This window comes from Populus alba, chromosome 17 (assembly GCF_005239225.2).
Source record: "Populus alba chromosome 17, ASM523922v2, whole genome shotgun sequence".
Taxonomy (NCBI): Eukaryota; Viridiplantae; Streptophyta; class Magnoliopsida; order Malpighiales; family Salicaceae; genus Populus; species Populus alba.
Genome location: NC_133300.1, coordinates 17,448,355 through 17,466,547, shown reverse-complemented (window position 1 = coordinate 17,466,547; position 18,193 = coordinate 17,448,355). Strand labels below are relative to the sequence as shown.

At 34.8% G+C, this 18,193-nt stretch overlaps 4 protein-coding genes across 11 annotated transcripts in view; 3 read left to right on the top strand and 1 right to left on the bottom strand.

Moving 5' to 3' along the window:
* The window catches only part of LOC118039631 (histone chaperone ASF1B), a 101,033-nt gene extending 94,607 nt beyond the window's left edge, over window positions 1-6,426 (top strand). For 2 of the 5 annotated variants that reach the window (XM_073406033.1, XM_073406034.1), the window contains exon 4: window positions 5,463-5,979. In XM_073406033.1, coding sequence (XP_073262134.1) covers window positions 5,463-5,678 — 216 coding nt within the window. In that variant the 3' untranslated portion in view covers window positions 5,679-5,979. Of the gene's footprint in view, window positions 1-5,462; window positions 5,980-6,066 lie in introns of those variants that run through there. The other 3 variants (XR_012168567.1, XR_012168568.1, XR_012168566.1) reach the window with 3 other exon arrangements.
* Window positions 6,427-6,547: 121 nt separating this feature from the next.
* LOC118029780 (uncharacterized) lies at window positions 6,548-9,161 on the bottom strand. 2 transcript variants are annotated; one of them, XM_073406032.1, is made up of 6 exons: window positions 8,852-9,161; window positions 8,498-8,552; window positions 7,870-8,072; window positions 7,178-7,309; window positions 7,030-7,089; window positions 6,548-6,940 (listed from the first exon to the last, which is right to left on the bottom strand). In XM_073406032.1, the coding sequence occupies exons 1-6, from the start codon at window positions 9,059-9,061 to the stop codon at window positions 6,857-6,859; spliced, it is 744 nt and encodes a 247-aa protein (XP_073262133.1). In that variant the 5' UTR covers window positions 9,062-9,161; the 3' UTR covers window positions 6,548-6,856. The 2 variants fall into 2 exon arrangements, with proteins under 2 accessions (XP_073262133.1, XP_034889599.1); XM_035033708.2 differs by having other exon boundaries at window positions 8,498-8,548; window positions 8,845-9,160.
* A 1,658-nt stretch (window positions 9,162-10,819) lies between these two features.
* On the top strand, window positions 10,820-13,492 carry LOC118029761 (uncharacterized). Of its 3 annotated transcripts, XM_035033691.2 has the most exons (4): window positions 10,820-10,927; window positions 11,046-11,125; window positions 12,332-12,661; window positions 12,764-13,492. In XM_035033691.2, the coding sequence occupies exons 3-4, from the start codon at window positions 12,332-12,334 to the stop codon at window positions 13,307-13,309; spliced, it is 876 nt and encodes a 291-aa protein (XP_034889582.1). In that variant the 5' UTR covers window positions 10,820-10,927; window positions 11,046-11,125; the 3' UTR covers window positions 13,310-13,492. The 3 variants fall into 3 exon arrangements, with proteins under 3 accessions (XP_034889582.1, XP_034889581.1, XP_034889580.1); XM_035033690.2 differs by having other exon boundaries at window positions 10,856-11,125; window positions 12,908-13,492; XM_035033689.2 differs by having other exon boundaries at window positions 10,859-11,125.
* A 1,046-nt stretch (window positions 13,493-14,538) lies between these two features.
* Window positions 14,539-16,556, top strand: LOC118029790 (mitochondrial inner membrane protease ATP23). The gene is made up of 5 exons (XM_035033722.2): window positions 14,539-14,863; window positions 15,047-15,168; window positions 15,467-15,604; window positions 15,815-15,898; window positions 16,288-16,556. Exons 1-5 carry the CDS (start codon window positions 14,779-14,781, stop codon window positions 16,420-16,422), a joined length of 564 nt encoding a protein of 187 aa, XP_034889613.1. The 5' UTR covers window positions 14,539-14,778; the 3' UTR covers window positions 16,423-16,556.
* The last annotated feature ends 1,637 nt before the right edge of the window (window positions 16,557-18,193 follow it).

Genomic DNA, 18,193 nt, shown 5'->3' with positions numbered 1-18,193 from the left:
TCTGCCTTTCGAGTCGTTTTGCTAGAATCATGTTCACCAAGAGACAGATTTTGCATAAGAAGATGGGTCAACGCCCTTTTCATTAATGCTTGGATAAAATACATTTTTAAAAAATACAACATGCTAATCTCTTTCCTCCATAAACTCCTTAGCCAAAGGTAAAGAAAGCAAAGCGCGGTTCTCAATCTTCCCTAAAAAGGCATCGGTTTCGGCTAGGCTTCGGCGATAGCGAATGATGTCTCCTCCCACATTCCGTGCATTGATTCTAATAATTCGAGCATGTGCAGCAGCTTCATCCATTTGCTCGTCGGTTTTGGTCATTTTTTCTAATGAGCAACATGTTTGTTCTGTTCAAAGCAATGTTGTTGGCGTCGATTCGATCCTTGTGCTTTTCCGTTGCTACTAGCTTCTCGTCCAAAATACTTCGACTTTTCGCGTTCTTTTGTCGAGCTTTATCCTTGCAACTTTTATCTCACTCCTCTTGGCTGCTAACTCCGCTTTATCATCCTCGAATCTCCCTTTTGCTTTCCAACTCTATATATTTCTTATTCAAATCCTTATACCTCTTAATCCTATCCATTAGTTCGAATTGCACTTGCACAAATTTTTCTTGGTAATATTTTGCACTTTCTTGGCAATCGCTAAAGTCCATCTCCATTGCTTCAAGTTCAGAACAACTTTGCATCCAATCCAAACTCAACCCTTTAAGCTCCTTCTCACTCCTTTCCCTAGCAATCTTCTCCTCAACCAACTTTAACTCAAGCTTGGTTATTTTCGCATCTCTAGACTGTATTTGCTCATCTAGAAATGTTCTCCTTTTATCATCTTCTAGCATCATTCCTTCCAACGTCGCCTTGTCCTTTCTGCTCTTGCTCAACTCTATCCTTAGTTTGTCCACTTGCCTTCTCAATTCACCGTTAACCCTCTTTCTTTTGAGGGGTTCCTCTATGGTTTGAGGAGATTTGACTTCTACACGAGGCATGGCTGAAGCAGCTAAATCATCTTCAATATTAACCTCTTTTCCCTTAATAGGCTCCTCTATAGCGCAAGGCATGGCTGAAGCAGCTGAGGCTCTCCATTTTACATATCCTTCGCTCACACTTGGATCTCTCAAACCTTCTATTTCCACCAACACTAGATGCTTCCAATCTTGTTTGATGATCTCCAAAACTTCTTTTGCCATGGGATCTTTGAACAGACCAAAGAATTGAGCAATTCCCATAGTTTCTGGGAACAACTGTATGCCCCCGAATTGTCTTACCACTAAAGTCGGAGCATAACTCACATAACCCGTAATCCCCACCAATGGTACCCAATGCCTTTGTCCACAACTCATTAGGACCTTCGTTGTTGTTACCCATGGTGCTCTCCATTTAAAATCGCTATTAGGTAATCCTTCCAATTATCAACCCAACCCTGGTTGTCTAGATCTCCCCATTCTTCTTCTTCCACAATCTTTAGGGGTTTTTGAGTGAACCACCAAAAATTATTGAAAACAGGTTTCTTTGTTTCGATATGGCTCACCATCCAAATATACAACAGTTGCGTGCAGCATCTCATTGCTCCTTTTCCAGCTTTTCTACAATGGTTAAGTGTCAAAAAATGTTTCGGCTAAGATAGCAACCACTGGATTGATCTGTGTGTTCTCATACTCCACATAAGCAGCGGCGGCCTCCAAGCTTACTAAACCAGTCTGACTTGGGAACAACACAAGGCCAAATATACCTAAGGCAATCAATCTCTCTTTTTCTACTTCTGACTCCTTTTCCAACTCTAGCATCCTCCATTTCAAACCGGTGCCATTCTTTTCCAGAAACTTTTCCAAGTTGGAGATTCTGAGCAGTTTTGACAGCTCAGGGATGATCTTGTCGGATCTCAAAGGAGAATAAATCCGATACAGGTCATTCGGAAACTCGGTCAACAAACCATATTCCTCAATCGTGGGGCACAAGTCCACGCTTCCAAAGGAGAAACATCGGTATTCTGGATCCCAAAAATGAACTAAGGCTCGCACAGCTGGGCTTAAAACTTCTACCTTTGCGATTTCCATCAAACGTCCGTATTTCCTAAAAAATGCATCTTTATCCACATTCTGAAAATGAGTCGTTAACTTGTTCACCTCATTCAATATGCAATTCAGGTTCTTGATTGGCGACATCTTCTTAGCATCGCTTCTAAGGCAGTCTCCTTCAATCAATTGTGACAGTTCAGAATTCTTTCCATACTCTATGGAAGGCTTGGTGATGGTCATTTCGTTCACAAATCCTGCAATTCAAAATGCATGGGGGTTAGTCTTGTTTCGATGCAAAAGATTTATATCGGAACATACACCCTAAGGATAGGTTCTAGTTCTTTTACGTGAGACATAGGGTAGGTTTATTACTAGGTCTCTAAAAGAGGGTCTCTTGCTGTTCCAGTGATCACCCTCGTAAAGGCGATATGGAGGTCCAGCAGATAGTGGGATGGCACGTGTACCAATCACTATCAGTCTAAACACTCAGCAAAGAGTTGGGGTTTACACAAACTTAAGCCTTGACTCAAGTCATAAGGCAAGCTGCTAGTCCCCCACTTAAAACTTAGAGTTACATGTGTGTGCCCTCCAAAACATAATAATAATAATAAAGTGATGCATGACTATGGCATGTATTATAGAATGTAAAAGATATATGCTAAAGCTTTTAAACAAAACATCATAAGAAACCAATAACATATAACATAAACAAACAAACAAAAACAAACAAATCAAGCTTAGTCCTAACATCCCCAGTGGAGTCGCCATTCTGTCACACCCCGTACAAAAATTTATGAAGGCACGACATCGGCTGGTGATTTTCGTTGTGTTCTAAGGATTTGGTTCTTTGGAGTCGCCACCTAGTATTTGGTCACTAGGAACCCTAACTGGTCTTTCAGAAATTCTAAGGCAAGGGACTGGTTGCGTAAAGGGAAGGTACTAGCACCCCTAATACGCCCTACCTAAGGTAAGCTGCTTGGTGTTTGGTTTGCTCTATAGTCTATGGTGTTGGTGTTTTCTAATCCCGTCAACTCGTAAATCGCAAGGAAAAGAGAATAAAAGGAACGAAGAAAATTTCACAATTCCTAAAAAAATTACTTTTCACGGCTCGTAAACCGTGGAGAAAAAAAAAAAAAAAAATTTGAAATATCCTCGATTGCAGCCAAAAGCTTCTTTCAAACATGTGCGTTGATTTATTACTCCCGATAATATTTTGGATGTTCGTCCTTTTAAGGATTTCTTCATCCAAACATTAGCGGTGAACAATAATCACAACTTCTCCTCCCAAAATAAGATTTTTATATTTTTTGGAATATTGGCCAATACCCTTTGGAGTTTTACAAACGGGTTGTAAAATCCACAAATGCAAAAAATGATTTTTGTGTTTAAGAAATCTATGCGAAAACACATTTTCAAAGCTTCCAATATATTTTTTTTTTTTTTAAAAAAAAAAGAACATTCAAAACATGCTAGTGTATTGGCCGTATGCATGAAAACAAAACATTTTTTTTAAAACTCTTTTTTTTTTTTATAACGAAAACAGGTGTTTTTTAAATACTGAAATTATATCCCCATGTTATAAAAAAATCAATGTATATAAAAACAACAATATATTTTTTTTTTACTTTTCAGAAAATTTTTTTTTTTATTTTTTATATATTTTTTTAAAAAATATATATATATATACATCCACATGCATAATATAATAATATAACAAATATAATATAATATATTAATATACTAACTGGGCTGGGCCGGCCCAACTAAATGGGTCTGCCCCAGCCTGAAAGTCGTTGGGCCGAACTCGGCCCGAAAGGGATTGGGCCGAATTCGGCCCAAAAAAAAAAAAAAAAAACTACATGGGTCTGGGCCAACACCGGCCCAGACCGCCGGGTTGGGCCAGAATCCTTCTGGCCCGCCCCACATATCTCTGGGCCAGAAACCATCTGGCCCAGAGAAGAAAAAAAATTACAGCACGGGGGGGAATTATTTTCCCCCCGCGCGCCTCCTGCATGCAGAACGATTCTGCATGCAGGAGGCCAACCGGACTCAGCTTCAGAAGAAAAAAAAAATGCACGGGGAAAAGGATAGTGTACCTGGCGCAGTGGAGGCGACAGCTTACTGGTGGGGCTGCGGTGGAGGCGGTGGCAGCGGCTTAGCTCACGGTGGTTTCCAAGTAAACCGGCGGCGTCCTCCTGCTTTTTGCTTGGTTTTCTCTTCTAAATTTCCCCAGCTTCCAACTTTTCAATCTTCTCTTGTTTCTTTGGATTCTCGTTGGCTCTCTCTCTCCTCGGTTGGGTGTTTCTCTCTCTTCCTCTCTCTCTTCGTTTTTTGTTTTCTTTCCGGTTCCCCCCCTTTTTGTTTTTTTTTTTTTTTTTTTTTTTTTTCATTCTGCTTCTTCTCTATTTATAGGCAATATCGGGGCATGCATGGGGGAACAAGGCGTGCTGGTCGGTCGGTCGGCAGGCGCCGCTGCCAAGGTGCTTCTCTCGGGTTCGGTGGGCGCGGCGGGTGGTCGGGCCATCGGCTTCGGCTTCGGGGGTCCCAAAGTGTGGGGCGTCGGGCCATGGCACGTGAGGAGAGAGGCGGGGACAAAAACCCCGGTTTTCCTCTCCTCTGCTACGCCTGCGGGGGGGAAGAAGAAGAGAAACAGTGCCGTTCAAAACGGCACCGTTTGGTCTTTTTTTTTTTTTTTTTTTTTTTTTTTTTTAAAACGCATGAAACGGCGTCGTTTTGGAGAAAACGCGCCGTTTCAATTAAATTTGGCGCCAGAAATGCGCCAACGTTCACATCAGTCCCCCAATTATTTTTGTTCCTTTCAATTGCGTCCCTGACAGTTTCGGTCTTGTCCGCCAAGTTGGCCGCCTTTTCCACTTTGGTCCTTGGCCTCTAAATTATGCAATTTAGCCCTCAATTGATCAATAAACTTCCAATTTCTTCAATTAGGCCCCTCAATCAACTCCAAACAGCCCCCCTATCTTTGCGCCTTTTCCAAATTGGTCCCTGGTTTCGGATTTTCACAATTAAACCCCTAATTGGCCATTAAACTTCAATATTTATGCAATTAAGCCCCTGATTTGACTTAATAAATTCCTAAAAATCATAATTTGGCCCCAGAACTTTAATTTCTTCAATTTAAAGCCCAAATTGACTTAAAAAATCAATTTTCTTGCAATCAAATCCCCTATAAATCCAATAAAAAATCAATTAAACCCATAAACATCCAAATTTGGGCTTCTCTCCTCAAAAATTCAAAATTTTCTTCTCAATAGGGTTCTCATCCTTCAAGAATATTTTGTCAAAAATCCAATCTTTGTATCTTTATACTCCTTGACCAATTTTCTGACCATTTTCCGAGCGCTTCTGCCTCTTGTCATTTTTCTAACCTTCTTTGGCTATTTATTTTATTTTATTTTTTTACGGGGACCCAAAAATGGGTTACAACAAGCTTAGAGAGGAACCTCCACCTAAAGTGTTGATTGATAAAGTCCAAAGAAACATCCTATCTGATAAACCCAGGGTTACAAAGTTCCCTATCAATTTTTATCCTGAAAATACTGAGGCAGCAGAGGAACCCCCTGCGAAGGATCAACCTGCTAAAACTGATGGAAATGAAGAACAATTGCCTGCTTCTCCACATCATGCTTTAGATAAAGAGGGACCTTGAATTTTACAATCAGCATCAACTACTGACCTCCCAAGTTTCTCATTCAGGTTTCACATCATCAGGGTCATTTTAGGAAATGCCTTTTGCCATATATTTTGATGTGAGGTAGGTGTTGAACTTTTTTAGCTAGAAAGTGAGGAAGTGATGGTTTGTATACTGACTGGGGTTAACTGGCTGTTTTTTGGTTTTGTTTTTGTTTTTTGTCACTAATACAGTTGATTTGCTGAAGATGGTCTGAGTTTGTGTAAAATGATAATATAAATAGATGCATCTCAGGTTCATCAAAATTTTATTTTCTCAATTCGGATCTTGTTATTTCAACATTTAAATTCCAAAGTATGTTTCTTTTCTCTGACATGTTTCTTGGGAATGGATGGTGTTTCTCCAGTATTGGGAGGTATTCATGCATGCATGATATGAAGCAGCAAAATGATCATTGTTATCTGCCGTAATGATGCTTCGATGTGGATGGCTCATGGACTGCCTTTTCACTTTTCTCCAGAGGCAGATGCGGTGCCCCTCATAGTAGCGGCCAGAATCAAAGTAAAAAACTCGCTCCTGAGTTTGATTCAGTCAAATTCTAAATCAAACTCCATTTGTTAGAAAAGGATTTAAATTTTGTTGATTTTGATTTCCTGGTTTATTTCCCTTCCAATTTTCCGGAGCAGATAAACCATGTTCTTCGTCAAAATTGAGATCCGGTCTCTGCAAATATAACTTGCTTGATTCTATAATTATAACCCTGTTTGATTCTTCCAGTCACAGATACAAAGCTCAAAGACATTATCCAGTAGGTTAGCCACGAATTCCAAAATGAAGCCTTACTTTTGACCAGGCTTTTCAGCTTGGTTTTTATTCTTGAAGAGTAGTTTGAAAGAAAGGCATCAGCGTAAATACACTGTTGTACATAGTACCCAGTTGATTTCCCAGAAAAGTACACAGTTGAGCAAAAAGTCAGTACAATCAAAACAAAAGGGAGCCTGGTGCAATTCCAGATCTTACAAACATAAACCTGGAGGTGACAAAGAAACATAAATACTTAACTGGCATCTATCAAGATTCAAAAGGCCAACATAAATACACCAAACGTTAGTGATTATGCAGAAACTATGGATCAATTTTCCGCACCCCTCCCCCGTTTTCAAACTTGAAGCATGCAAACAGAAATGAAACAATCTTCAGTTCTCATTTTTACGCCTTTTCTTGGGAGGACTTTTTGTTTTTGATGTTGCTTTCTCCATGCTTGCAGCATTACCCTCTTTCTGCAGTTAAAATTAAGGAGTAAAAAACAACTCACACAGCAATTGAACAAAAACATACACGTGACAGTAAACAAACAGACAGCCTGTACCCTCTTTTTTAATCTCTTCCTTTGCCGCTGCCGCCCTTTATTTTTCTTTGTTGTTTTACCCTATAAGATGAGTTAAAACTAGTTTATCCACGGGAATATCTGATGTTAAATAAGCCAATCCACTCATTTAGTTTCAAGAAAAAGCAACCTGTGCAAGAGCTAAAGTTCTAGCATGCCTCTCAGCATGTGTCTCCTGGTCCATGTTCTCAATTTCCCCATCACTGTTAAGCATTACCTTCAGCCTATTTTCCTTCATTAACTTCTTAGATCGAGAATGTCTCTACAAACATAAACAAAACTTCACTAATTAATGATGGCTAAAGCTAAATACCAGTTTTGAAAGCTCTGATCTCCATGACAATCAATTTGAAAGTAAAAGCAGTTATTGAAAGTTATTTTCATGCCAAAATGTCATGGTAGTAGTACTTTGACGCAGCCAGCAAGATTCAATGTTTCACACTGAAAGTGGTAGCAAATATATATTTTATATCAACGACTATTGGACATGGATGCTCTAGACCCCATTTTCAAAAAATTGAAAATGATAATATAATAGAAAAATGAATGAAAAAGATATGATTCTGCCATTCAAAATTTATCTAACAGGGGATACAAAAGTGAAGGGCAGGAGGAGAAAAGGGAGCCTAATACATCTACAATGACATTGGAAAGAATAAAAAGAAAAGAACAAAATAATTTATTTGATTGAATAGATATATCATATATAAGTTGCCTTGTCAACTGGTACTGCTTCCTTGCATTTGATTCTAAGTAGTTGGATATAGAATTGTAAACATAAAATTCATTTTCACAACAAAATAGAAACATGCAATGTCTTACCGTAGAATTAAGATGAGCCCTCATAGTCTCCTCTGTCAAACAGATAATTCGAGGGCAGATTCTGCACTTGTAAACTGATTTGCACTTTAATATACAGTCTTGAATATCATCTGGTACTGATTCCTCGTTTGCCTTGATATTAGATTGCTTCTTGCCTATTTTAATGCCAGTAAAGGTTTTTCTGTCATCTTCAGTTTCATCATCTTCATTTACACCATGCCATCATCATGTCAGACATCTCAAAATAATAATCCAAGTTCACACTATGAACAAAAAGCAAGCCTTTTGAATGCAAATTGTTAATTTGTCTGTTACTAACAATTCAAACAGGATGAATTGGTTAGTAACCATCCATAACTACTAAACATCTTAAACTTGAACAAGGGCTCGAAATAGCAGAAAAAAGGTTGCACATGGAATCATAGTAAAATGGAAAATTCAAACCAAAACAATTACCATGGATAGTAAACAAAGGCTGTCAATAATATGACAGTTCCAATTATAACAAATATGAGTTATTTGATCACTTAAAAAAAGCATAGAAGATAATTATCCTCCAAATATGCATGCATATAGCCTTCCTACATAAAAAAATATAAAATCTCAACACAATAAAACCAAATTCTACCTGATGAATCACCGTCAATCGCATTCGCTGAGCTATCCTCACTCTCATAACCTGAAACATATCAATGAATCATAAAAGAAAAGGAAGTGCACCAACAAGCAACATACAGCTCAAAAGGCAAACTTGCAAAAAGAATATCTTTTCAAGAAAACATCTAAACATACAAATTAAATTATACAATGGAATAAAAAATCAAACACAGTTTGCTAGTAATAAACTATCAGAGTGACTACCCAAAATCAATTCTTTTCTATAAAGACCAAAACCTTTCAACTAATATTCACAATCTAAATCAGACCCACTAACCAAAATTGAGTAAACTGGATAATTAACAAACAAACAAAAACCTGATGATGATGATGATGAAGCCTCTGATTCATTGTCCTCTTTTGGTTCAGCAAGTGTATCACCATCCTCTGATTCACTGTTTTCCTCTGGTTCAGTGACTACATCATCCTCTGATTTTCCAGAAGCCTCAGCTTCAGAATCCGAAGAAGAGGATGAATCAGAGGAAGCTTCATCTTTCTCTCCATGCTCTGCTTTAAAAAATCTCCTCTTGATCATGTTTTTTTTTCTAATAGCAGGCAGTTATGGTTAGTCAAATTGAATAAAAAGGAATGGGATTAGAAAAACAGGAGTGTAAAAACAGAGAAAGGGAGATTAAAGAATCTGAGAGAAAGAGAGAGAGAGAAGTAAACTTACATGGGAATTTAATGACAAGCAGGCGACGGCTTGCTTGCGAAGAGACAGGGTTTTGGGTTTAAGAGGTGGAAGTGAGAGAGAGAAGAGTTCGGGTCTGGTAAGAAACCCGGCCCGGTATTGGTCATAGACCATTTTCGAAGACTTTCTATTTTTTTCTTTAAATACTATTAAAAGATATGTTAATCTCTGTTTGATAATTTACATCATTTACTGAAGATATTATGAATTATTTAATAAAATGTACATTATATATTACAGAATCTCTTCTTCTTCCTCTCCTTTTTGTAGTATTTTTTCATCTTCTTATTATTTTAAACCAAATATTAAAAGGATTTAAGAAAAAATTAAATTTAAAGATTAACTACGACATGTATTAAACAATATTATTTAATAAATGATGAAGTAAGAATAATAAATTGTGGGATGGGAATAATATTTTTTTTATGGTTTAAAGAATTATTTTAAAAAGGAAAATGTTTCCTATTTCTACTTTTCCTTCTTTTTTTTCTTTGTTTAATGTGAAAACTTAAAAAGCCCGCTGCAAAGAGAAAAAAAAAAAGCCATGAAAATATATGTTAATATTATTGGCCATGCTCAGGTACCAAAGAAGTTAAACTCAAAATTAAAATAATATTTGATACTTAGTAACAATTATTTTTTAAAGTATATATATATATATATATTTAAGTGGTTGAAGTGGCTTCTTGGAGCCTATCTGAACCTCTGTGCTTTGCAAGTTCTATTCCGATTCTTCCTGGAAGACTGTTTGCAGAATCTTCAGCTTCAATTTTCTTTCATTAGCAACATCGTAGCCTTTGTTTTGCTAGCTATCATGTTAGATGTTTAGGTGTTCTCTAGTCATTGCCTAGGTTAAGTCCTAAAACTTGCTGATTAAAAAACTACCATTTTGGTTCGAGCTCTAAGTTGCTCATATGATGGCTACTGAAAGCTTACATGGTCGTTAACTTCAGGGCTCGTGGGATTAGTCGAGGTGCGCGCAAGTTGGCCCGGACACCCTCATTAAACTAAAAAAAAAAAAAAACTACCATTTTGATTTTTTTTCTTAAGTGAAACCATGTGTTGCTAGATATATGTATTGTTTTAGAAATGGTTAAATTAATTAGGTCATATGAGAATAATTTTTATATAATTTAATTTTAAATTTAAGTTAGACAAATAATAAGTTAGAATTTTTCAAATTTAACACTATATTAAATTTGATGGTAATATCAAAGATTTCTTCATAACTTTTATATATAATTTATACTTTTATATTATTATTAAATTTAATATAGTTACACCCCGTGAAATTCAAACTCATTCGATGTAAAATTTGACTCAATAGTTAACTTAATAATTTTATCAAGATTAACTTTTAATTTTTTTAAATGTTATTATTTTAATAAATCAAAATAAAGTTATAGTAATTTAACTAACTTGTAACCCGCTAATCATCCTTCTTGAACTATGTTTTTTTATGATAAAATTTCATTATGAAAAACATGTAAAACATCTTTCCAAAATTTTCACTACAGCTTTTCTACTCTTTTTTCTAGCCTAATGATTTTGCTTTACAAAAATGACCTTACATATTTTATCTAATGACAAATATATCCTATCATATGTATTCCGTTCTACGCTCCAGCTTTCCTTAATGTCCAGCCGACACACTTCTCCATTCTCCACCGTCTGGATCCTCCTATCTTGCACCACTCCACGTTCTTGAAGGTATTCCCATCTTTTGTTCCTGTTTTTTGTTGAGTTTTTTTTAGAAATAAAATGGTTTTTTCTTTTAATTTCAATCTGATTCTTGGATTGGCTGCTCGAATCTTTTCAAATTGGCTAGCTTACTCAGTTCTTCACCATTCTCCACCATTCTCCACCATTTGGATCATCCTATACTTGCATCAGTCCAAGTTCTTGAAGGTACAATCCCTATCCTTCGCTCTTGTTTTCTGTTGGGTTTTTGTCAAATTGAAATGGGTTTTGTAGACACCGGAGCACATATGCATCGGTACTCTTAGGATCTTATGGTCAAGCCTCATACAGTACTTGTAACTCCTTTCTCTTGATTTCTAGTGTCATCTGTATGAAAACTTTGTTGAGATTGCTCTTATGAACTACCAATCTGTATCTGTGCAAGGAAAGGGAGGCAAGGGTAGTCAGTACAGTGAGTCCAAATTTGAATGACCTCGGCTCGGGGTTACATTTTTAGATACACAATTCCATTTTTTTGTGAAGAAAAAAAGCTAACACCCTAGATGAGCACAGAAAGTTCGTATCATCAAAATAGAATATCTAAAAATAATATTTTTGAAACATATAACTTCACTTATTTAATTGGTTTGTAATTTGGTCCACAAAAATGAAAAGAGGGCTTATTTAATTGTCGCATTCCTTTGGATATTAAGGAATAAATACCAATTGATATTGACAAATACCATTAGATTTGAATCTTGTGGGTTCTTTATATTAATTTATCCAAATATAATGATTCAATTTAAATCATCATTTTGCATATGTTAGAATTCTAGACTGATATCTTATATATATGATACGTAAAAACTTGGAGCCAATTAAATTGTAAATTAGGAGGAATTTTGGTTCTAGCTTATTCGAAAGACTTGCATGAGCATCTGTTATGTAGCTTGCATATATGGCATTAGATTAGGGCATATGAGCTACACATTAGATACAAGAAAATCAAACAGTAATTTTAGTATTTTGGATTACTCTTTGAAAATTTGGGTAATCGGTTGCCAACAAATGAATTCACTGCGCGTTGATATTCATCAAAAGTTAATGGATCCATAAACCTACAAAATTGTAACATAATTCTAAGGTGAGAGTCATGAATAAATTAATGTGGTTCTTAAAGGCCACACATGAAAATTAACCAAAATACCGAGAGTAATTCTAATTTTATATAGGGAGAAAATGTCAACATTATAGCATTCAACATAATTGGCTCCATGTTTGTCACTCTAAATGCAAACTATAGACTAAACTGACATGTGCATTTGTAGATCATATTCATGTCATGGCATGCGTTTTTTTTTGTTCTTAAGAGATGACATGTGTGATTGATAATGTAATAATTCACATTGTTATAATATTTTATTTGATGTTTAGATGGGGGGACATAATAATGTTATTACCGGAGAAGATATGAGATGGCCTGAAAAAAATGAGGATGCTTTTTTGGCAATTTTATTTGAGAGAGTCAAAAGGCATCCAAATGGAACACCTAGTTTTAAGCAAGTGGATTGGAATGAGATAGATGAGGAATTATTTTCAGTTATTGGGCAAAAATATGGAGCAGAAAGATTGCAAGGAAAGTACAACCGCCTAAGATTGAAACATCGTCAATTTTCTGACTTGATAAGTCATACTGGAGTTACATATAGTTCAAGCTCAAATCAAGTATATGCCACAGAAGAAGTTTGGAAAATGTTTAAGAAGGTACTGGATTATTTTATTATTGTTTTCTAGTAGAAAACCTTAGCAGTAATACTTTTTATGATTTCAAACTTATTCATACAATGCATCTAATTTAAATTGCAGAAGCATAAGAACTATATCACATTTAAATCAAAGGGATGCCGCAATTATGAAATGCTTGGTCAAATATTTAATAATTCTTCTACCCATCATGCATCTACTCAATTACCTCTTAACTCTGATGGAAATCACCAAAATGAGGAACAGTTTTTTAGCCAAGGGGTTCATGTCATTGAAGGAGAAAAGTCTTGTGCTGGGAGTTCTAGAGGAAAACGTCCAATTGATGACTATTTAGCTGGCTGCAATTGTGTCAACAAGGAAGCCAAGCTTGAAAAATTTGATTTCTGTTTGGAAATTCTGGCATCTTCTCTAAGTGCTAGAGCTGAAAGAGATTTAGCTAAAGCAAAAATGTATAAAGAAATGCCCCATCAAGCTACAAGTGCTCCATACTCAATCGATGAGTGCATGGATGAACTGGAGAATCTTGATGATGTATCTGATACTTCTTATATCAAAGCTCTTGAAAAGTTTAAAGATCCGGATTGGAGAATAATGTTTGTGAAAATGTCCCTTGTTAGAAAGAAGTCTTGGCTCAAGAGCCTAGAATGAAAGCTGTAAATGGAGTAGAAAATTGGAAAATGGAACATTTCAGTTAGAGTTAGAACACTTTCTGTAATTTTTATAGAAGCTAGTTTCCATGGTATGTGCTCTGTACATGATATGTTTTCCCAATCCAAATGAGTGGATGATAATATATAAGGAGCTATTTTTCAATAGCTTAGATTATATTTACTTATTTTTTTGATTTTTTTTCTTATTTAATTAATGACTTCTAAATCAATTATTCTATCAATCTAATTCTTAAAATATGATTATATACTTATAAGCCAAAGTAAGAAATCCCCAACTTTTTAAAAATATCATAAATTTAGTACTTAATCACTAAAAATGCTTCCTTGTTAGCGATTTTTTAAAACTATATTATATCATAAATTGTTTTTTCTTATATCAAAATATAGCTATATAGTTTTGTTAATAATAATATTTGATAGTTTGTTTTTAAACAATAAATGATCTCAAATTATACCCTTACTTTTACTTCATAGACCGTAAACTGTAGGGGTGAGCAGAAAAAACCGAGAAAATTGAAAAAAAAAATTGAAAAAACTGAATCATAAAAAAAAACCTATTAAAATTTTGAAAAAAAACGACCAGTTTGATTTCGGTTTTATAAGTTTAAAATTGAACCGAACTGAAGCAAAACCGGAAATAAAACGAGCCAAACCAGAAAAAACTGAGCTAAAATAAAAAAAATTATTTTGATGTGCTGATATAAAAAATAATTTTTTAAAAAATAAAAAATATTATTGATATGTATTTTAACACGAAAAATTATTTGAAAAGTAACTGTAACTACACTGCCAAATAAACTCTAAACTGGTGATAAATTCAGTTACCCTACCCAATTATGCTTATTTTTTTTAAAGGAACTTAATTTTAATTGATCTACAAACTGATTCAAAATATATTTTTTTATTAATGAATAAGGTTCTATATTCACAATTACAAATGAATAATCATAACAGCTCAAGACTCAATAAAATTATAAAAAATGAAAAAAAATTATGATTAAGTAATTGATTCAGAAGTTGATATTGGACTTGATATTTCAACTAAATGGTCCCAGCAAGATCCATTTACAACTTCATTAGAGCTGTAAAATAGAATTAACAAAACTTTGAGAAAATCACTATAGGAAAAGATCCATATCGACTGAATATCAAATTTTTTGCTGCAAAAACTTTTTAATCTCACATCCAAACTATAGATAAGCCCGGTCCAACGGCCTCAGAAATTAACAAAGACCAAATAAAATATTCGGTTTTCTTTTTGCTAAAACCGATTTAAAACCCGAAAATCTAAACTCAATTTGGGTCGGGTTTGGAACCAAATTTGTTGAAAGTGTACCCGATTGCGCACTCCAGCATGAGGCCAAGGCCAGCCAGGCCAACGAATATTAAAACCCCAAAAGTGGACCGTAAAACCCCCCGTCCCATCAAAATCTCCACAAACGGAAAATGGCGGAGGAACCGGGCACCGCACCTGGGTCCGGCTGCCGGACAGTGAAGGAATGCGAAGATATGATTCGACGGAGTCTCCGGAGTAAAATTTCCAAATCCTTTAATTTCTCCTCATCTTCATAAATCTCATCAGGGTTCAGGTTTAGGGTTTTTCCAATTTGTAGCTTAAATTGGGTATCTGCCACTTTGTCTGGCACTGTAATTTATTTTTGAATATTGTTTACTGACTTTCCTGTTAATTTTGTTTTGGTTTTGTAATTTATAGCTCCAATGGTGAGATTTTTGAGGGAGAATTTGGAGAAAGCAGGGTGTGGTGTTAGTGAAAATTTCTTCAAGGCTGTTAATTGTGATAGGAGCATTGCTGGTGGTTATGTTCGTGGAAAAGGGGTAGCATTGCTTTGCTCATTCTTTTAATTTTTTTTCATGATTTTAATCTTTATTTTCATTGGGATTTGAAGGCAATATGGTAGAATGTTTGCTTAAATTTACAGTATTTCAATGTCTTCTTAAGCATTTGCACCCCCCCCCCTCTCGATTTGATTAATGCTTTGAGTTGTTTCTTTTAATTGGTATGTGAATTATGTTTTCCTTGCTGGCCAGCTTATCATTTTTGGGTGTGTTTTCTCCTTTAGCATGCTTAAGTGTTTAGATAGTAGTCTTGGCTAACTTCCATTCTATTTTTCAGATAATGGTGTGTAGTAATCACATGAACATTCAAGATGACGTAAACCAAGTTATTGCACATGAGTTGATTCATGCTTATGATGACTGTCAGGCTGCAAACTTGGACTGGGCTGATTGTGCGCATCATGCCTGTAGTGAGGTCTGAATCATTGCAAAATCTATGAAGCCTTTCAAACAAATTGAGTTTCGCATGTTTTCAGTATTGGTTGTTTTAAGGCTTTGAAATCACCATGTATAGATGGAAGTTGGGAGCTTATCAAGATGTACCAAGTCTTTTTACAAACTGAAACTACTACTCCCCTCTTGATACTTGCGTCTAAATTTTTTCTTCTCTTGTTTGTGTGTTCAGATTCGTGCTGGACATTTAAGTGGTGATTGCCATTATAAACGGGAGTTGCTGCGGGGTTATATCAAATTAAGAGGTCATGAACAAGTGAGTTATACATTTCTTTTGAAACTTCACATTTAAACATATGGTCCTGTCCACTGTATTCATGCATCTGCTAGCGTATGAGATGAAAATCCAAATCTTTTCATAGGTAGTCAGTTGAGGGTAAATGTTTATGTCATGTATGCAGTAGAGGTTTTCTTTTGGCTTTGAAATCACCTTGTTCAGAGAGAAGTTGGAGTTAGTGAAATGTACCCCTTGAGAATTGAGTGCTTCAGGACCCCACATGTTATGTTTAGAGAATTTGTGATCCTTGCGATTCAAGTGCCTTTTAAGCAGCTGATAACTTTAATTATCATGAGGTCCTTTATATTAAGATCTAAAATTTTGTGATATGTCATCATATTAACTAACTTTTCGATGTAAACATGAAGGAATGTGTGAGAAGGAGAGTTATGAAGTCAGTGATTGCCAACCCGCATTGCTCAGAAGCAGCTGCAAGGGATGCCATGGAAGCTGTATGGGATGTCTGTTACAATGATACACGGCCCTTTGATAGAGCTCCTTGAAACGGTGCACTTGCTTTGCCGATCCACCTATTGTTGCTCCGAATCTTATATGTAAATGATTTTGGTGATTGCATTGGCCTGCAAAGTATTATGAACTGGATCTTTCTGCTTGAAGAGAATACTCGATTCTTTCAGAGGCTCACATTTTTTTTCATTGAGATGCAATGGTACCAAAAGGATTTTCCTTTTTAAAATGTTGCAACACATCCATGGTTGAGTAACCCGTCCATGATTGATTTTCTTCGCAGTTCAGATTAAAAAAATGGAACTACAGGTTTCTTTCTTTTAGCTTCAGGTGTTTCAAAAGAGCATATGGTCAATTTCACATATTACGCAGTATATATTTCTTTTTTCCTATTTGGCTGTGTTAACTTGGCATAGTTGATACTTGAGCGATTGCCATGAGTGGGCGTGGCTGGTGTATTCTTCAGAAACGAATATAAGAAAGGAGGTTATTTCCTTTTGTTTTTGCAAAATGGTGCGTAATTTAAGTTTGGAAATGCATGAATTTTTAAAGTGGTTTTTATTTGAAAAAGTATAAAATATATATATATTTTTTATTTTTAAAAAATTATTTTTGATATTAAAAACACTAAAAAAATATTAAGTTAAAGCAAACAAAGTAAAATAAAAAAAAATTAATTTTTTTCCAACAATTTTTTAAAACTGTAAAAATAAATAGGGCTTAACAAATTAGCTGCTCACGACTCTCTTGCCCTTTTTTTTTTTAATTGTGTTTTGAGTTGTTTTTTAAAGTGTTTTTTACTTGGAAAAACATCAAAAAATATATTTTTTAAAAATTATTTTTATTATTAGCGTATTAAAATGATCAGAAAATATTAAAAAATATATTAATTTGAAATAAAGAAAAAAAATTAATTTTTTTTTTTAAAAATATTTTAAAACGCAAAAACAAATAAGACCTAAATAGAATGGCCACCCCTTTTTTTCATTGTATTTTTATTATTTGTTACTTTTTAAAATGTTTTTTCACTTAGAAAAAAATTTAAAAAAGTATTTTTTTTTTATTTTTAAAAGATTATTTTTGAAATCAACGCATAAAAAATAACATTTAAAAAAATATTAATTTGAAAAAAATTAAAAAAAAATTTAAATTTTTTTCAAAAATACTTTTAAACGTAAAAACAAATAGGAGCTATGGTTGCTCACGACACTCTTGCAGCCATATCAACAAATTTGTTGTTTCCTCAATGTGGTCTCCTCTTTTATTTTTTATTATGTGTGAGTTATTTTTTTTAAAGTGTTTTTTATTTGGAAAAATTAAAAAAACTTATTTTTTTATTTTTAAAAAATTATTTTTGACATCAACACATTAAAATAATCAAAAACACTAAAAAAATTATTAATTTAAAACAAAAAAAATTATTTTTAAAAAATACTTAAAAATACAAAAACAAAGAGTAACTAAATTGGCTTCTCACGACTCTCTTTCAGCCGCCGCCGCCCCACGTATCAAGTTTGGGGGAGAGTTCGTGGCGTGTGGTGTGAGAGGCTTCACTCGATTAGATTGCATGAGGGGCCTCATTCTTCTTCCCAACATAGCTTTACTTCCCTCGTTTTCTTAAATTCCATGTACATTATGAGGATAGAAGCTTAGGAGCTCAAGATTCTTGTCTTTTAAACTTACAATTCCACAATGCTGCTTCAGATTTCCCATCACTGTAGTTGCTATCTTACGTTATGGATAAAGGTTGTTATAAAACACCATATGATTGTGCTGAAAAAACAAAAGTGATACTAACAGATGTGG